The sequence below is a fragment of the Meleagris gallopavo genome, chromosome 14, assembly GCF_000146605.3.
Source record: "Meleagris gallopavo isolate NT-WF06-2002-E0010 breed Aviagen turkey brand Nicholas breeding stock chromosome 14, Turkey_5.1, whole genome shotgun sequence".
Taxonomy (NCBI): domain Eukaryota; kingdom Metazoa; phylum Chordata; class Aves; order Galliformes; family Phasianidae; genus Meleagris; species Meleagris gallopavo.
In genome coordinates, this window is record NC_015024.2 from 7,229,389 (window position 1) to 7,250,519 (window position 21,131).

The 21,131-nt window shown below is 35.7% G+C and overlaps 1 protein-coding gene across 3 annotated transcripts in view; it reads left to right on the plus strand.

The window, feature by feature from the left end:
- CACNA2D3 (calcium voltage-gated channel auxiliary subunit alpha2delta 3) overlaps window positions 1-21,131 on the plus strand; it is a 399,128-nt gene that overhangs the window by 276,617 nt on the left and 101,380 nt on the right. For all 3 annotated transcript variants that reach the window (XR_004161297.1, XM_031555548.1, XM_010718481.2), the window contains exons 14-16: window positions 11,050-11,121; window positions 11,911-11,991; window positions 15,861-15,935. Coding sequence is in view for 2 of the 3 variants with exons in the window: in XM_031555548.1 (XP_031411408.1) it covers window positions 11,050-11,121; window positions 11,911-11,991; window positions 15,861-15,935 (228 nt within the window). In the remaining variant the exon portion in view is untranslated. The remainder of the gene's footprint in view (window positions 1-11,049; window positions 11,122-11,910; window positions 11,992-15,860; window positions 15,936-21,131) is intronic.

A 21,131-nucleotide genomic window follows, 5' to 3' on the forward strand; every position in this document is an offset into this window, starting at 1 on the left:
TTTAAAAAAAAAAAAAAAGAGGGAGAGAGAAATGTCTGTTGGAAGATCAGAGATACTGAAGGTCTTTTGGCATTTGATATTAACTCACCTGCCTGTTCCGTGTTCAGCTGATGCCTATAAAGAAACAATTTGTGTGGGAAAATGGGAATTTTTGAGGTGGATTTAGCACAAGGCTAAATTGCTGTGTGTAATGAAATTCTCTGAGACTGAAAGTAAAAGGAGAAGAATTTTGAAAAAATATAAACATATTGTGATGATAATAGTTTATTTTTCTAAGTTCCTCTCCATTATCTGCAGTGAGGTTTTTTTTCCCTTAAGTGGAAAGGAAACAGAACTTATTTTCAACTCTGATAAATAAGGTGTTTGGATGTAATGAGTCTAATGCCTGCTCTCTATACTTTCTTATGTGAGTTGTTTTTGTAAATACTTTGCAGTTATGGGGTAATCTTGCTTAAGAACATGTGTCGTGTGAATAGGCATATATGCATAACCATCTTGTGTTTGTGCATACGTGTGTCTAATCATACTCATTACACTATAGACATGTTCTTCTATGCATACATTGTTGTATTGTATGCATATATGATAGAATGTTTGCATAAACAGACACTATCATTTTGTTTTTCTTTCCTGAGAATTCAGCCTACTTTAATGCAATAAACTTCTCCTAATGGCCACTTTATTCTTAATAACTATAGATTTAGATCTTTACAAATAAAGAATGACTGGTTTTAAATTGAAACTATCTTTATGTTGAATTATATTTGTGTACAGCAAGATGGAACTACTTCACAATTCAAGTGTGATACCATATCTGATGAAAAAATAATTTGTTTCTTAGTAGCATGGTATTTAACAAGCTGCTGGTACTTTTGTGATACCTAGCAGAGAAGCTGTCAAATAATGATTAAGTTAGTATAAGCCCTCAGTGTAAAGTTTCCTTGGATTCTTTCTTTTATATTTTATTACATTTGTGATTTTATGAATACAACAGCTGAAGTAGCTGTTCAAATTTATTTAATGTATAATGATTGCTTGTTCTGTTTTGTTGTTTTCCAGCTCCCTCAGGCTCAAAAGGTAAAATATTTTACTCAGATCTTAGCTATTCAAAGTAATCACCAGTCTTTCATGTTTCCATGGTGTCGTGAGTTTGGTACAGTAGTGATCAGTGAAATAGTTCACCATATTGGGGCCCTGGACATCAAAGCAATGCATTGTGGCCTGCTAAGAGCAGCTCTTCAAACACATGAGCTATTTGAACACAATAGGCATATAGCGGCCTACAACTTGAAAACAGCAGGGAAGTTATTTTATCAACAATTTGAATAATGAGAAAAAAGTGAACTCCCCCCATTACTGTATGTGAAACATCTCTAGACCATTTTTATTTCTATTATAGAGACAGCAGAACCCATGTTATAGCTGTTACCCTTTCACTGCTCCCCACTGTATCTATCAGCACCTCTTTGAATACATCCGACATTTGACTTCTCTAATAGGTTGCAAGCAGTTTTTATATAATATGCTTTTTAAACAACTTCTGCATCGATATGGTATATTAGCAGTCACTTCTGCACATCATGAAAGCACAATAATTGTGGCAAAATCTAAGAATTGCTTGATGCTTGTTCCCTCATTCTTGTATATTTCACAAATATAATCAAAGCTTCTAGAAAACAGAAAACCTAGATGCTATTTTGTGGGTTGTGATTTGAAGCACTGAAATGAAAAAATTAATTGAATATATTGGGGAATAGCAACACCTACGTATTCAATTAATTCTCATTCTAGATAAAGCACTTTTAATATGGAATGTCATAGAAATTTAAATGCATTATTATTAATAGCCTTTGAATGATGATAAAAGTTGAATTTTTAATGAAAACTATAGATCAAGTGATTATCAGTGAATAGCTTCTGTGCAATGGTTAGGGCACCCATGGACCTCAAAACTTTAGAATGGTTCATTAGTGTATTCAATGTACTTTTTAATTTAAAAAGCAAGAAATCTGATTATGGAAATTTGTAGCTTTATACTGCCATGTATATTTGAGATTTTCTTGCTCATGGATCTCAGAAAATCCTGTTTTAAATCTGTAGGTAGTATGGTAGTCTATCACACTGGCCTATGTCCATAGTTTGTTCTTGTGTGCTCTGGAGCCTAGCAAATGTGGCGTTATGGTAAGAAAAGGTGGTGCTGTTATTTTTTTCCTCTGGAAATAGGTGGATTAATATTCTTTTGTTTACAGCTTCCTGGACAAGTAGAAGTGCTAAAAGACTGGCTAACCTTGACTTATTCATGTTAACCTACTTGTTTATGCCAAATACTTCTCCTAACAGTTTGCAGAAAGAAGAAACAGGGTGAGATTAAAATATGCTGTTGAAGAAATTTATATCAGGCTGCTTGCTAGTGTCATGTGATACTGTATTTTAGATTGTAATGTCTACATTTCTGAACTATTAAGTAATATTCTAATACAAATTATTCAAGTGTGTAACCATCAAGCAAATCAGTGCAAATCTATAGCCACATACCTTGTATGTGTGTGCCATAATATATACCTTCATGTAGAGAAAGAGGAGAGGGATGGAAAGGAATGAATGAAGGGGGACAGATAAAAGTAGTCTCTGAGGTTTTTCGATAATTTCAGGTAAGAATGAACCTTTTTTTAAACATAGCCTGCTTGTTATGTGAAGATAGTAGACTTTAAGGCAGGAAATGCTGATTGATATTTCTTACTGACAGGTTTACTTTGCTCCTAGCAGATTGATCTTTATGAGGCTACTTTATATGTGATTATGAAAACCTTTCTACTCTAGGAGTTTTCTTCCTGTCCCTCGATCCTACCTTATTTGAATCTGTATTTTCTCTTGGATTCCCTTGCAGAGAATCACAATGGCAGTGTGCTAATGAAAACCAGTGTTTTAGCTCAAAATCTAAATTCTCTTCTCTCTGCTCTTCAACCAACTAAACCTGAGCAAATGCTTCATAGCTGTATTTTTCTCATATTCCTATCTGAGTTTATTATGACACCATTCAAACTTAAAGTTCAGTTCAGTGCATTGAGATTTCCAGATATAGGAGCTTGCTGTTCAGTCTTAAACTGGTCAAGAGTTTGCCACGGTTATACATGAAGCAACAAAAATGTTAACTGTCAGTTATCAGAAGCCAAAATTTTCTCCCATTTGGTGCCACACAAAAATATTGCTTAATATCCAAGTTTTCTTCCAGCAAGCCAGAATATGGCAAACACAACACAAACACCAAGCCAAAGAATCTCTATCTACCTATCTGCAAGGTGAAGGGAAGCAACACAGGACTGATATACATTTGCCTGTATGAATGACTTAGTCACTAGTGTACATTTTTTGCCATATGGTGTATGAACTTGAACTGTATTTTTGTTGGATTCTATGTATTATATTGCAAATGTTTTCTCTATAAACATTTCAAACAGTCATGTCTCTCTAAACATATTCACTTTAATCTTCTAGTGATCTGAAAGAAAAATGTGGCATTCGAAGTTTACCTTTACTATTTTGTATCCATTATAAATACTTGGTCATCCTGATGAAATGTTATGTCTTTTATATGAAACATTTGGATACAGTCTTTTCAGTGTTTAGTCAATGTTCTGTGGTAATTAGCTATTAATTTTGAAGACCACGGGTTCTAGTCTGTCTTTGACAGTTAAATAACAAATTGTTGAAAATGCAGATTTGGAGTGCAGATGTAATGAAGTATGAGGAGTTTAAGTTGGATGTCGGTTGAAGCACGATATTTGACCTGAAAGGAGCTTTGCATTATTCCCTATAATTGAAATAGATAATGCCACAAATTAAAAATATTAAAACTACTAATTATGATAATGATAAAAAGTTCACATAATTTCAGGTGATAAAGGTGCTGATTTAATACGATCATGTAGCTTTCATGAGAAATTGTGTCTAAGAATACCCAGTGAGTCTAAAGGAGAGCCACTATCCAGACAAATAAATGAATGTGAATATCTTATGTCATCTATATCATTTTTCTGCATCTTTCTAGAGCATCATCCTACATGACTGTGAAAATGAAAATAATAATAATGAACTCATAACTCAAATTTAGCAATTTTCTGACTTTCTCACTTTGGCTTCCAAAATGACCTTTATTATTGAAAAACATTTGAAAAGCAGTTTTTGTATTCATGGATGAACAAAAGCTATTCCTTTTTAATAGCTCGAAAAGGTGTTTGGTTTCCTAGCAGGAAAGCTTTCCTTGCTTTCTTGAACAAACGCAGCGGGACTCAAATCTGTTGTCCTTCTCCTGCTGTGATGTTTTGTTCTACTTAGTTTTTATGAACAGGTAGAATTGAATAAATTAGGCGCATAAATCAGAAGCAGATAGTTGTGTTTAGGAACATAGAAAAAAAATTTAATGGTTCTCTCATGAATAGAATCGTATTTCCTCCATATAGAAATGTTTTGATGATGTTTATTGCCCAAAAGTTCCTGACAGCTTTCTTCTCTCTTTCTGTGTTATCCCTTAACTTCTGTAAGTAGTGCTTTGCCCTCCTTTTATCTTGATGCTATCATCTTACAGCCATTTGGAAACATCATTTATCATTCCCTGCATCATTTACCTTCCTATACTTTGAAGTGTTGAATTGACTGTCACTGGGAATAGAAAATAAAACATTTGCAAAGCTGCTGATTCACTGAAGTGCATGGCTAGTAATTTTAGCATTTTTGTAAATTTATAGAAGCTAAATTGAATCTAATGAGATATAAAATAATAACGTAGTAAACATTTTGACCCTGATTTATTATTCCTTTGTTTCTGTTTCCAGATGAGGTGCTATTATCTTTCAATTTTATAATGTATATAAGGTTGAGTGACCCATTCAGAAACCTGCTTTAAGATTTCTGCGTACATGTTAAACAGGATCTTAAATTTAGTCTCCAAGTGTTTTCCTCACACTCCTTAGCAAGTGACTTGATATTTAATAGCACTGAGTAAACAATTTGCCAATCTTAACTGAGTAAGCATTTTAAACTGATGGTTTTTGGTGTTTCACTTTTGTGTGGCTAAACATAGACGTATCCCTGTAACTTTTAACACTCACACAGTTTCCTATATGGTCCCGGGCCACAATTTATATCTAAGCTAAAATAATAGCTATTCTTCATTCCAGTAATCTATATAAAACAATTAAATGGTCGAATTCCAATTTTCTGATGCCACCAGCCTGTCTCATGACTGCTCAGAACACAGAAGTCTGAGGGGAAGACGACACCAGGTGAAACAAGGCTAATCCTGAGTGGAGAAAGGAAGGAGAGGGATGAACTGGGAATGTGATAGAGTTATTCGAGGTACTGAAATAAAAACAAATCCTCAGCATGAAACTCATATTTCAAGTACATCCCTGTGGAACTACTGCCTGCTATGGATAAATTTTCAAAACTGTAGCAGCCAGTTTCAGCTCTGATGCCTTGTCACAGAGTTTTCAGTGTTCCCATGCCCAAAATTTTCACCCTATTTTCAGTCCTTTTGAATGTAGCAATGTTCTTTTCCACTTTTCAGCTTTTGCACAGGGCATATGGCTGTGTAGGCCAACAGACCTTCACTCTGACCTATTTCTTTGCCCTTTTCCCTTAAGTCCTATTTCCTTTCAGGTCCACAGACCAATGCTTCATAGGTCAGCATAGCTACACAACTCTTCTCAAATACTTGCTCAAATGCCTCTGTTCAGCCTCCTAAGCTTGCTTCTTATCTCATTTTTTAATTCTGAATTTTAACTCCAAATTTAAAATCTGCCCTGTAAATAGGACAGCCTGTGGACTTTTTCTGCTATTCCAGCACTGTAAGTCAGCTGAGTTTTGTGGAAATCATAGCTGCTACTGTGGCAAGAGATGTCCTGTTCAGAAAAACTGCTCTACTGTTGTTGCAGTCTAGTGTTAATGCAGAAACAAGGACTATTTTAAGGAAAAAAAAAAAATCACAAGAAAAATTCTCATTTATGGATCTAGATATTGTATAAATCAGGAAATGTAGGCTGGAAAGAATTAGCGTTATGAAAGTTCACTTCTGAACTGAACAGGCCTGCTAGGATTTTATAATGTAAATCATAGACATAATAAATTTTGTAAAAGTAGATTTTTTGAAGTTTCAGATCAAGTATTTTCTTGGATAATTGTCTTTTTAATACAGTGTCAAATTCTAGAAACTCTGGTATGCTCTGTGATTATCTAAAATACAAAATCTAAACTCCAAAAGATACCAAGCAATTACAAGTTTACAAAATCAGAATTTGTTTCCTTTCTGTGGCTAATCATATTTCAAAGATTAGCAACAAAATACAGAATTCCCCCTTCAAAGTAATTAGAAAATTAATTTATATATTGTTTATTTGGCATCTTTCATTTAGCAGTAACAATTAGAGAATACTTTTATTTAACAGGATCTTAAAACGTCACTTAAGAGCCAGCTAAAGTGAAACAGTGCTGCATATTTTCTTTGAAGGATCTGAAATAATATCTAAAAAAGGATACGGGCTCTGGTACTTGTTCTTCTGTCTCAGGAGACAGTGACTGCTTCCTCACTAGCAGAGCCTGGCTTTGTTATAATCACTGCACAATATATAAATACAAAATAACAGTAATAGATATTAGATGTTAGTAGTAATAGAACACTAGTAACATTGTCTTTGAAAATCTGGCCATCTTGCTGTAACTTCTCTTGCCTGTACACTAAATAGGAGATGTTGATTAGCGCACTCATTAGCTGCAGGTCTCAATCAAAATGCAACAGTCAGAAAATGGCAAGAGGAAAGAGAACTGAACGTTAAGTGACTTCTTTTGTTCTCTAAACGACCACTCTGTTTTATGGGGCAGCCTATTTCTCCATATTTCTTTTCTCCATGCTCGCAAATTATGGAAAAACCTTCTTGAAGAAAATGTCTGTGGAAATCCTGTGTGATAAGGTAAACCTGGGGGTTTGTTTCGTAAGATGTAAGGCCCGTGTAAACATACTAAATTGGTCTTTGGAAAAGTAGAAACTCCTTCCTATTCAGTGGGAAATAAATATCTAACAGATTAAGGGGCAAGTATACTTCAGTGCCATGCTGCACATAGAGTTTTGCATTAAGCATGAAGATGACTCCACACTTCAAGAGTTATTAAATAACCACTTGAAGGCAATCAAGATGTAGTAACTGATATGCTGCTAAGTAACAGCTGGGGTTTGATGTCAGCCAGAACCTGGGTGCATTAATGAATGTGATGTCCCAGGTAAAGAATAACTAAGCCACTTACTACGCATTGAAGAAACAGAAAAAAACTTGATTTATTAATAATATGAAGTGTAAAAAAAAATACTAAACATTGGAAAAAAAACAGAACAGTAGTAGAGGAGAATTAAAAAAAAAAAAGGATTCTCAATGTGCTGGAAGAAGTCAGAGTTATTAGTGGCTCTGCATATTAATTTAGATGAGGTTCTAGCATTTGGGTCGAAATTTATCCTTATTTGTGAACAAAATGAATCCACCAGCAGCATCTTGTTTCAGCAGACACCATATAAATAATAAACACAGTATTGTGCAAATATACATTTGTCATACCCTACCTGCTTCCTGTGAACATTACCATCCTCTAGAATCTGTCGAGGTTGGTAAAGATGAACCATGTAAGCTTAGAACATATTTTCCAATTCTCAGAAGGATGAAATATGCCAAATTAAGCATGTCTTCATAGAAGTAGCAGTGACTGTTGGTGGTAGTTTGTTCTAAGAAATTGGATAAGGTAAAGCCTAGTTAGAAATTGAGATTACAAGTGTGTTGCTTCAGGTTTCAGTCATTCCCTAGGGTTCGCTACTATATGTAACTCTTAACCACCCAGCTGATTAGATTATTACAATATATCCAATGAATATTGTTCTGTGTATTTGCCCACAACACTAAAAATCCCTGTTCTTGTGTGTAAATGAGCTGTTACCTGTTTAGAAGTAGGCACATTGTGCTTATGAGTTAAAAAAAACATACCTTAAGAGGTTTCCTGTAAGAAATATTTGGTTACAGTATTTTCTTTTGCATGTCCCTACATGATTGTTTTCAGAGACTATGACTTTGCCCAGTAGATACGTTTGGAAATGAAAAGGATTATCTACATATTGGTATGGGGAGAAAAGTAGTAAATAAGTACCTGAAGAGTGTATTACTCTTACTAATTATTGCACAATAATATGAAATTCTGAAATAAGAACAGCCACTCAAAAATTTTATGATTATAAATTGTTATTCTGAATTTGTGATATCTAATATTTTTCTTTAAATATTAACTTCTAATTATTTGCTGATGATGCAAAAAAGTAAAAAATAATAATAATCCTAGTAAGTCACATAATATTAGTAATACATGATTGTTACTAATATAAGCAATTTGGGAGGTTTTAGCAGTGACTAGAATGTTTCTGTTTATTTGTTTCCCAGAATTACTAAGTTTTTTGAACATTTGCATAAGCTGTCACAGAGTTCTGTTGTATGTAAGAAATTGTCAGACTTAAAAAGAAGAATGCAGAATTCCTAGATCATGGCTTCCTTTGCAGTGTATTCACTGACGCGAGCTTTAATTGTCTTAACAATAATACCCAGTGGCTACCATTCTACTATTTCAAAGTCAAAATATCATTGCCCAGGGAATAAAGTGGTCCTCCCCTGGAGGTAACTCCTCACAATCTAACAGAAGTGAATATTGCAGCATAAGTTGGTAACTCGATGAAACATTCCAAACACAAGTCATCAATCATCCAGTTATTTTCTGACTCCCCTTACAGAATCAGCCAACAACCTGCCCATCTAACCAAAAAAAGAAAAAAAGTCAAAAACCTATTAAAAATAAAATTGCACTTCCACGAAAAACGATTGCATTAGCAATTGTAGATACTTGCAGATATCACAATTACAGGGCAGTAATTATCGGCATGCTTCCATAGTTACTTTTGAGAGTTCACGATCAGTTCTCAGAATTTCCCAGGAACTCCATACTATTCTTTTTCCCCCATTTAAAGAATTTCAAACACCCTAAAACTTTACTGACAAGTCCCTTGGCTGGCATCCTATCTGATAAATTGTTTCTAGTAATCCCTTGAGAGTAAGTAGGCTCACTGTAAAATAATTCCATAATGATACTTGAGAAATTCATAATGTCAGAGATGAACAACCCTGGGCAATCATATAAAATCACTAAACGCTCCAAGATGTCACCCCATAATCAGCAGAACGCTTTTTCAGTTCCTGGTGTACATGTGTTCAGGACTATTGAACATCAATACCACAGCAGGCTCCTCTCCATACAAATCATGTCAGTGTGCTTAACTGTACTACTGTAGCCAAAGAGGGTACATTCCTGGGCTAGTTCAGCTGCTTTTAGCACAACCCCTGGACTCAGTGTTTTGTTGGGTTGGTATTTCTTTTGTTTGTTTCTTAGTAATTTACTATTGTTTAATAGATCAAGGATTGTATCAGGACTGGAAATTAAGTATTTATTAAAAAGGAAAACAAAACAAATAATAGAACATGATTGTGAGCTGGTTCCACCTCATGCCCCTGGTGATTCCTTATCAGATGTAAACCTTGATCCTAAAACTCATTTGTGTTTGTCTGATGTCTTCAAACATTCTTCCTCACCATAAGATAGTGCCATGCTTCAGTTGGGAAAACTGAAGTCCTCCTGAAACAGATGGGGAGCTGCAAGCCATGTAACATTCTAGATTTTCCTTGTCTAATTTATTAATGTGAAACATGATTCATAAAATATTGTTGTAACAATATATGGGCTTTGCGTTCTGAAAATTTAGAGCTAATAGCTATTTCATTGTTGAAAAAAAAAAGAAGAAAGTATTGTTAGGAAAAAAATTGCACAAATTCTCAAAAATAAAATGGTTTTAAAATACTGCCTGAGTTCAGAAAGTATGATACTGATGGAGCAGCAGTAGGAGACTATCACTGTTGCAATTGGTATGACTCTCACCTCCAAATTTTTTCAGTAAGATTGTCTCTCCTGGTGAATTTGGCTAAACACAGATACAATTTAGCAGAACTTAATTGTCCTTAGAAATGATAAATCACAGTAAAGTGGTGATTAAAACTGGATATGTCATACTTTTAAAAGTAGGATAAGCTTTTTAAACTTTGGAAGACATTTATGTCTTCCAAAATTATAGGGGCAGAAAGTGTTTAACAGTAACTCTCAACTTCCTCCTTGCATTATCTTTCATATGTAGATGATGGAGATTCACAAGCACACATAGCAGTGCTTGTTGCTTGAGCACTACAGCTAACACTTACCTTATGGCAGAGATACAGTGAGAGATATAGCCAGAGAGCACGAAGAGACAATAGTCTGAGCAAAGCCACTCTCCTGTGGTCAATGATAAGCATGTTTCTCTTGAATGGAACCAAGTTCAGGAGATCTGTTTTCTTACTAAATTGAAGAAATATGTTGCAACCTGAAGTGTAGCATCAGCTAATGCTTCATGCCACCACTTAGTCCAGCAAACTGAAACCGGATGGAGCAAAGATGCTCTTGGGATCCTTACTGGCTGTCATCCTTTCTGCTGCAGTGCTAGCTGATGAGATCTCAATCTGAACCAGAAACGAAGTGCATGCAACTCATGACCTCTTGTTCCTAGCTGGGAGAAAACAACCCAAGGCAATCTTGGCATAGCTGACACTGGGAAAGATGTGGAACAGAGCTCCAGCTGCTTTGCTACTGCACATGCTGCTTCCACAATCCACATTCCAGCCCCTTCGTGTCTCTCACGGGAAATTGCAATAGGAATGAAGAAGAGACATCTTTCCTGCCAGTCCAGATGGTGGGGTGGGCAGAGCTGCTATAGTTGAAATGGAGCAGGGTGGGGCTGGGCTGGACTAACTGCAATTCTAAACTGATAAGCATCATTTAGATAAATTGCCTTCTCTCACTTTAACGAAGAAAACGTAATTGAAAAATGCAGTCATGCCTGTAATTATTCCTTGGTTCTTAGAGATAATATTTCTTTTTTAAATATAGCTTGCTGACGATCAGGGATTGGTGTTGATGACAACTGTTGCCATGCCGGTATTTAGTAAGCAAAATGAGACTGTAAGTACTCAGACTGTTTCTACTGTGTGATCATAGGGTGGCTGCTGGGAAGTTGCTTTTAGGAGCCTAACAATGTTTTAGCCTGCTCTGTAAATTTTTATTCTTTTATTCTTATTTAGTCTACAGTTATTAACCCTGTGTTGACATAAAAATGTGAACAAATAATCCCAAATATCTATACCGTAGACACCATAATAAAATAATAAAACCCTACATCTAAGAGAAAAACTCAGGCAACAGCATTCTCTTTCTTTTATGTTATCTTCTTACAGCAGATAATCCATATATTTTTCTTCTTTGTACTGGTAGGCTTCTATTGTGTAGATCCAGAATTTAATTACTTGTATATATCTCATATATATGTATATGTCTACTTTTGTTAATTTAAGACTTTATTAAAGAAAATTATGCATACTTTTTATGCTTAGTCCTTCTCTTTTGCTTACTGAATAGCAGGATAAATTTTGAATGAAGGGAGTAACACATTTCAGTTATATTTTTTTCATTTGGAAACTATTTCACATGGAGAAGATTTTCTGTAGACGGACTCAACGACTACTGAAAGTTTGAATACCTTTTCTATCTGAATTGCAGATATAGTAGAAGGGAGAACCATTATTGACTAAATGACTGCTTGATTGGATTAACAGTACCAGCCTCTGCTTTCCCTACCTTTTAAATGATCTCTCTGATATCTATTCACTTCTCTAGAGTAGCTACAATGTTTAATTACTGGTGAGAATGTTCATTACCTTTGTGTTTCTCAGTACGTCTTATTGTTCTTTTCAGAGATCAAAAGGGATTCTCCTGGGAGTAGTTGGCACAGACGTCCCAGTTAAAGAACTTCTAAAAGCTATTCCAAAATACAAGGTAATTCACAAATGTTGATATGTCGTATATGTGATATAATATTATTTATACTGTATATTATTTATTATATATTATAATATTATATATTACTTATTCTCAGTATATGTGATATAATATTATTTATTTGACATTTATTTATGGAAAATGAAAACTAGAGGGCAATTCTATGTTTATACTGACTTAGCTCCACTATGTCACCCATTTTCCTCAGGAGTTTTACCTCTGTATAGCCAATTTTTCCTGCTAGAATTAATGTATGGCTTCATCTTTGATTTTCTGCACGTCTCAGTATGCTCTAGAAGGTCATCTTTAATAAAATAAATGAGGCCATTCAACCACCCAATATAAGCAGAACACTGCACAAAATAACAAGAAATTAGTGCAGAATATTTGAATAATTTTGTATTAAGAGCACACAAAAATCTTGCCTTTAGGATTCCCGCCCATGTATCTTTCCTGTACCAAATTGAAGCGGTGCATTTCAGCGAATGCCCAACCAGACCACTGGTTCTTTCCCTTCTACCCAGTCTTCATAAAATATTTTCCCTCTATGTAGCTTTTCAAAGTCAGCAAAAATTCTACATTAAATATTTTTTAAAACAAAATTTGCAGAACATGCAGCAGTTATTTAAACAACAACAACAAAGTAAAACTAAAAAAAGTAAAACTAGGAAAGGAAAAAAAATAAGTAAAAGTTTCAAGTCCATTCTAATTTTAATGCACTGGCAATTAGCAAATGAATTTGTAGATCAACATGCTACATTTGGGTGGTTTAAATTAAATGAGAATTTGATTTAAAAAAAATACATAAAATAATGAAAATTATATTGATATGGTGTATGGCAATAATTTCTTGCAACTTGCATCCGACTGGGATAGACATTATGCAAATACAGAACAGAAAGGCTGTCCTAACTGGAAAGAAATTTGCAGTGTGAGAAGAGGCAGCAGAAGACACCTTGGAAGCAGGACTTAGTGAAGAAAGACATTCCAGGTCAGGATAAATAATAGTACGGTCTCAATACAGGAACCACTGAAGTTAATTAACCAAAATTTAGATTATACCATTTGTGTATGCAGAATCACTAGAAGGTGGCAGAGAAAAGGACTGCATGTGCTAAATCTGGAGCTATGAAAATCTTTGTTGTCACCTTCCCATAAGCTAAGAGTAGAACAAGTTTCATTTGCAATGAAAAGGATGAACAGTGTTATAGTAACTGAAGGTATGACTGATGAAAGCCTGGCTGTTCTTGGCTATACAATAATGGCCAAATCATAGAGCTATTATTCAGAAGGCTTCTGTAAGATTTGGACATATTCTGAATACACAAAGTATAGAGTGTGGGCCCTGAATGACAGGTACTGCAGCAGATTTATTCAAAATGATTCAGAAAAGGAGAAGATAGGCAAGGAGATTAAAATTTCTGGTTTATTCATAAGGTATAATATTTTTAAAGACTCAGTTTTCTGAGGAAGTAATATACAATCCTGTTTTTGAATACAAGACTATTTGAAAGTACATTTTATACTGCAGGATGTAATGCAAGAGAAGATTATTACAAGAGGCATCAATATCATGCAATACAATTACGTTAGTGAAACCATTTGAGTTATAACTTCCAGTCTCACATACCATAAACATTTCTGAACAGTAAAAAGACCATGCAATTGCAAGAGCATAATCGCCCCTGGGACCCATTCCTGGAGAGGCAGTATGTGAAATAAAATTCACACAGGGATATAAAATGATTGGTTGGAAATAGAATTCTGCTGACCTGGAATTCTCTCAGCTTGGATGAGATGGGTTTTATGCCGAGGAAGATGAATAATAACAATGAGCTATTTTCAGCAGTCATTTTCCAGACTAAACTTCCCCAGATGTCAGTGGGAGTTTGTTCTTAATAAGGTAGGGTTGGATTTACTTTTCATGTGCCATTTTACTGTTACAAAATTTTTTCGTTTCTCAATCAGTTTGTCATTTAGAGAGTTCAAGCTTAAAAGTGGCAACACAGCTGTAAGCAATACTCTCTCTCAAACCAACGCATTTTATGTGCAAAGTATACAGTCTCATGTATTGCACAACACGCAACAAATACTACCCTTGCTGTGCTGGTATACTTCAAATTGGCAAATGCTTTTTATGCTGTGAAGTGTACCACCCACATTTGTTTTGTTACCTGACATCCATTGCTTGGACATCATTCTGCAGTTATCAACACAGGCAGTTATACTCAAGATCTGATATTTAGCCAACAGCTAGTTCACTTGTCATACTATAATAGGTAAAATATGTCCACTGTTATTATTTTGGTTCTCCTTCCTTTATGAAGAGATGCCAAGAACATATCACCTTCCATTACTTTCACAGAAGTTTATTGCTTTAGGAAAACTGCTAATTTATGAAACAATCTTCTCTATAGGAGATACAGTTGACCATATACAATCACTCGCAGACAGATATGGTATAAATTTACCTGGCGTGTTTTCTCTATGACCTTGCCATAATGTAATACCCCGTTATATATTCCCAGAAAATTACAGAAGCCTGTAGAGTTGCTGTCTTATTTATCTCTTAGAAATGATTCTAGCTTGTCAACCTTTCTCACATTGCTTCGTGCCAGACAAAGTCCCGAGGACCCACTTCAGCAAAGCATTTAAGAATGGACTAAAGTTTGAGGAAATAAAAAAAAAAAGCTTGAATTGAATTTAAACATCTTGGTAAAGCATATTGCTGAATAAGAACAGTTTTCTCTTTGCTCAACCAGATTGTTCATAGGGAACAAGGGAAATATTATGTTTTCAAAAGTTTGTTTGTTAGCAGGGAGAAACATGGAACAAACTCCAAAGCAAAATACTTCTGGGTTGTGGGTTTTCCTTTGTTTTGTTTTGATACCTTAACAAATCAAGATGCTTACATAAAGAGATGGCTATTGAAACTGAATCACATTCACATTGAGCAGTTTCACAGCTCTATGGAATGTCATATTATTTGGCTTCACAATTGGAAAGCACTGAGTGAGGATGCATAGCAAGCATGCCCTCAGCATGGCAGAAGGCAGTTACACATTGAAGCTGCAGAAAGATACTATATTAGCATCACAGTTATGCTAAGAAGGGATGTTTGAATGACCATGTGAATGATTTGCAGGTATGTTTGGGCACTCAGCAGGTGCAGTCAGCTGTGTAAGGGACGTATTGTTAAAAGAGTAGTAGCATTATTTAAATAAGTTCAGTGTTAAATTTGATTATGTATCCCGTTAGGCTTCATAAAGCATTTCATTGCTCATGTATGATGTCCCATAATTCCACTTGGTACAAACATGTAAATTAGATGAATTTCTTATAGGTCCGTGTCTCCCAATGAATCTGAATTAACAGAGAGCTAAATGTAAATATCATCTATGGCAGGTCACTGCTTGATCAGTGTAACTGTACTTCCAGTATCATTGATTTAAGTGCTTCTTTTACAACATCACTTGAACAAGCGAAGCAACCCAAACCTAGCTGCTCCGGGGAATGTGTGAAGGTGTCAGCATACCTTTGATTTGATACAGGTTGTATGGGATGTACTATGTATGCGTATATATCTAATTCACTCCAAGGTACATAGAAGTGAGTGTCCTAGATAACAAAATATGTCTGTGACATTTTAAAGTTGTGATATATGCTGAATTCATCACAATGGCAGGTTCTCATTTGCAAAAATGTCAGGGATCAAAGCTCTGCATATATTATAGTGAAATACTGTGTGGGTGACTGTTGTGAATACCATCTTTAAGCCCTGGATAACTGAATGTTTGCCTGCTTTTTGTTTAAGAATTTACTGTAGGCCATGCTAATTAGTATTTCTTTCTCATTTACTCTTACAGTTAGGTATTCATGGATATGCTTTTGCAATTACAAACAATGGATATATTTTGACTCATCCAGAACTTAGGCCTTTGGTAAGAATACTATTTACCAATTTATTTTATCTGGTTATATACATTACACTTGTTTATCTTTTAATGTGAAGAAGATATTCATTTTTTTTAAAGAAGCATCAGATGATGTACTTTATAATGCTTTATAGCACTTTAAAATGCTTGATAAATTTACCTCTGGAAACAAAAATTAGCATAGAAAACATCACGGAAAATAAATATACTAGTTTCTGTAAGGGATGCAGGTCTCCATTGCTGCAAAATGGCAAAGCCAAAAATTGCTGTAATTGCGTTCATTTTATATTGAAATGGAATGCCAGAGTGCTCTATTGCTGTGTAATAACCCTTATTTGCCATGCCAAAGTGTTAAAGCTAATTTAATATGTGTACAAAAATTTCAACAAAGCATACTTTTAAGCAAAATAAGAGCACTAGGGATATTCATACTAAAAGAGAACTAACAGCAAATTCTGCCTTTAGTTTCCCTTATTATTGTCTTTGCATTAATCACGATAAGAAAAATAGAAGTGCCTGTTACGCAAATGTTTATAAGCCTAACACCCATGAGAACTGGTACAGGCACAGTCTTGGTTGCATCATTGTTTAGTACAGCACGTGCAAGTGTTCCATCACTATCAACTCTTAGTAAAGCACTGGTATTAATGATTCCACTGCTATGTACACGTGGATGCCATATGTGTCATTATTATTTTTCCTCAATCAAGAATATCGCTCATGGTTCTGGTAGAATTTCTCACAGACATGGAAAGGAAGACAGTATGTGCTTAGAATATGTCAAATTACTGACCAATAAGCAACATAATTCTCGTAAATGACTGCCGCAAATTAACCCACTGTCAGATCCCAGTCAGCTAAAATAGCATGCTTCAGTGACTATTTTTTGCTGAAATATTTTTTTACCTTCGTGTTCCCTACAGATGATTTCCAGCGAAGATGAATTTTTATCCTATTGCTCTACGGGGATCAGGGCCTCTGCCATCCAAATATATAATGGCTAGGGAATAAAAAACTTCCAGCCTCAGTAGAAGCAGTTTACTCTTAAGGAAGATAGCAAGCTCTGAATCAATCCCTAAGCATTTCCTCTCTTAATGCATTTTGTCTCTACAAGACCGTGCGTACATCTCAAGTATATATTAAAAGAATCTTCTGAATCCAATTACCAGCAGTGTCCAGCATGAGATTGCTCCTGAGGAAGATGCAGGAACTGAGTAAGAGGATGTAGGAAAGTCTCACAGTAGTTAGCATAACTCTTTAGCTTCAGATAGGCTTCTGCTCGGAAACATTTGGTTCTCATTTTTAAACATTAAGACCTGTTAGAGTGGATACTTCTGTTATCCATACTAACATACTCATTTTTGCAGTCAGCGTAACTTCTCATAGTAATGATTTTTCCATATTGTAACTGTTTTATGCAGAGGTTTTATTTTTAATTCCGGTTTTAAATTTCATTAGAAGTAGTTTTCACGAACATGGAAAGCAGAAGCTCCTAATTTATCTTCTCTTTTCCATTTCTTACTTTGTGTAATGATTTGTAATGGATATCTCATTGAAACATCTCACCATAATAAACATCGAGTATTTTAAGTATTGCTGTAATATTTTTCTGTACTTGCTTTTCTACACAGCGTTGATGTATTCTCTATCTTTCTGACCTCTTCTTTGTCCTTTCTTTCATGTTCTTTGCTTTCTTGACTGCTGAGCTCTATTTGGTAACCATAGCTGAGCAGAAGCAGCAATAGAGGCTGCACTGACCTCCTTAGAGCACCTGGATTAGATACAGAAATTTTTAGTGCACCTTCAGGTTTCTTCTGCTGCATCTTCACTGCTTTTTACCTTACCCATGGTGGCTATTAGTATAATTTTACTTTTAGCTCACATACAGCTGTATCAAGTACATAAGCTAAGAATTGCTTAAAAGAGCCAAAGTTAAGAGCACATGAACTAGATGAGATGTGACTGCACTAACATTCTCTATGTATTGCTAACATTCTTGTTACTTGAATAGTTTTTAACCTAATGATGCTAATTGTCCTCAATTAGTGATTAAAATGATGAAATAGATGCTGTTTTGCTATTGCATAAGCTTTTCATACGAACCTTTCTCTCTGTGTGAAATACTATTGCACAGAGAAGTTGTCTTCAAAGTTTTGGAGCTGTTGCAAAGGAAAATGTGATAGGATTGGTTTTACTTCATGATTGGTCACCACTACACTCACAATTTGTTTTTCTTATCTCTGCATGCATTAAAAGTATATGTAGGGTTTTTGGCTGGTTGGTTGGTTTTTGTTGCTGGATTTTTCCTAATTCTAAAGTAGATACAAAGGCATTGGGTTTTTTTGATTGGTTGGGTTTTTTGTTTGTTTTGTTTTTATAACATTCCCCAGTGTTCATAGTATTAAAATCATGACCTTGTCTTTATTTCTAAAAATGTAAAGGCTTTTTGAAACCTTCAGGCACGACAGGTACACCTAGCAGCCTATATTTGCAAATCTCTAGGTATATGTATTTGAAATTTCCCTATTTACATTACAAGAATTAGACAACATGCAATTGCTGTATTGTGCCTTTTTCTTCTGGCAAATTACTTCAAGGATTGTTCCGAAAATAATAGTATATATTCTTTATAGAATAGAGATTTTAATATACAGTAATAAAATCCAGGAACAGTGGATAGTTTCAATTATACTGACAAAGACTGCTGTCTGATTTCCTTATTTCTGTTGTGGTGGCATGTTTTTATGAGGCAGAAGTTGCTTTTCTGTTACTATCCCTAGTCCCAGCATACATCTTGAAGGCACTTATTTCATTACCTTATACAAGAGTCTCTTTTTTCAAAATCAGAACATTGGGCAGTTGCCCATAAGCTGTCAACTTTAGGGAAGTCATTCTGATATATATTCATGGTCTGTTCATTTTATTTTTTGGAAGACTCATTTTTACCTCTGGGTTCTGTCAGTAGTGTATAATGGGAGTGGTTTTTTTTACTTCAGTGGAGTTTTTGAGAGTGAAGTGATTGCTGGCCTGAGCCCTTAGATTAATATTTCAGGACAAATCCTGATACCATTGTAACACTGGCAAAACACTCCGTGAATGTTGTGACAATAAGTATGTGAAAATAGGCAAATAAAAATAGAACTGGATAGCTGACAAAAGTGTTATCCCGAAATACAAGGGCTGCTCTGAAAGTAATGCCTCCTATTTTATGATGTTGGCTCACTATGTCAGAGGTGGATGTTGGTGGGATGGCAGTAGAGGTTGAACCTTCCCACCAACATTCCATTATGTTTTGTTGCCATGTGACAGATGGCAGCATAGGGGGCAGTCTGACAAAACGGCATCTGATGTGGAAGTGCATAGGAAGCAAAGGTGTGTCACTGAATTCTTCCATACAGGAAAAAAAGCATCCATTGATCATTCATCGATGCTTGCTGAAAATTTAAGGAGACCGAAGAGTGGATGTGAGCACAGTGAGGCAGTGGGTGGTGCATCTCAGCAGTGGTAATTGTGACAGTGGGTCATCTTTGCTGGCGCAAATCTTTTTGATAACAGCATGCAGGCTCTTGTTTCATGCTGGTGAAAATGCATAGCTTATGGTGGTGACCATGTTGAAAAATAGTGTTTTGTAGCTGAGAATAGTGAGAAATAGCGTTATTGTGTTCTTTGTATCTGGTGTAGTTTCCATGGAATTAAATAGGAGGACCCGTGTACATAAAATCATTTTGGATAGGTTGGAGTTTATGTTCAAGTATGTAGATTACTGACTTCATTCAAGCTGGCTTACATGCTGATATATTTTCCTATGATGATATAAAGCTAGAACATTGCTAGACTGCTGAGCTGCTAACCCCACTGGCTGTATCTGTTAGTTCTGAAGCTGACATGCTGCTTCTTAAGAAATTCTCTTATGGGGCACTGAGCAGACGAACAAGATAGGAGACACTGGGGAAGACTGTTTCCTGTTGGACAAGATTTTCATCTTAGTCTAACCACTATATTTAATCTTTAAGCTAGCTACATTTCTTTGCTGATTATTCTGCTGAGTTTGTTTTAACATGTTTTTCTTGGCCATTTCCTCTCCTATTTCTCCTGTTTCTTCTGCTGTTTTTTTTGTTTGTTTGTTTGTTTGTTTTTTGGTGTGCGTGTGTGTGTATTTATTACTTTTTTTTTAATAAAATTGGCTTTCAGATAGGAATGCATAGATGTGGTCAGATGATGGGACTAATTGCATTTTGGAGGCTGAGGTGGAAAGTACTTTCCAAACGTAACGTACTTGTAAAGGTTGGTGACAGTTGTAGTCTTCCAAGTCAGTACTGGATGAAAGTTTTCATGAGCAGCTATTGCCATGGGAAACGGAAAAGGATTTTCAGTTGCAGTCTTATCTCAAAGCCATTACTAGAGAGATGAGTCTTGACAAACAACTTATTAGATTAGAATCACAGAATGGCTTAGGCTAGATGTTAGCTTCCTAAATTTCCTCTCCTTTACTTTAAGGCCATTTCCCCTCATCCTATCACTATGAGGCAGTGTAAAAATTCAGTCCCCACCCTGCTTATAAGCTCCCTTCAAGTACTGAAAGGCTGCAGTGAAGACACTCAGGACCCTTCTCCAACCTAAACAAGCCCAACTTCCTCAGCCTTTCTGCATAGGAGAGGTGCTCCAGTCCTTTGATCATTTTTATGGCCCTCCTCTAGAACCATTCCAACTGCTCCTTGTCTTGTGTTGGGGGCACTAGGCCTGGGCACAGTACTTTTTTCAACCAATTCCTTATACACCAAATATACAGATTTGAAGGGTGCCCTCTCTTAGAGATAAGGATGTTATATGGGACCATGATAAAGGCTTTGCACAAGTCCAGGAAGGCGACATCACTAACCCTTCCTTTTGTCCAATGATGTCATCGCTGCATCATAGAAGGCTGTTCCAAACACCTCTTTCCTGTGCTGGGAGCCTAATAGCTAGGGTCATGATAACTAGGGAATAAGGTATCCATGGAAATCCCTTAAAAAACAAGCAAACAAAGAAAAAAAAAACAACCTTGTGAGGTCTTTTTTGTTCTACGATTGAGCACACTTTACCCTTATGCTTCATTTGCACAGAAACATGGTTTCTTGCGGCTTTTTCTGCCCTTGTCTTCCCTAACACCGCTCAACCTGCGCTACCCCGCCCTCCCAACGGCTCCCGACGACCTTCCGAGCC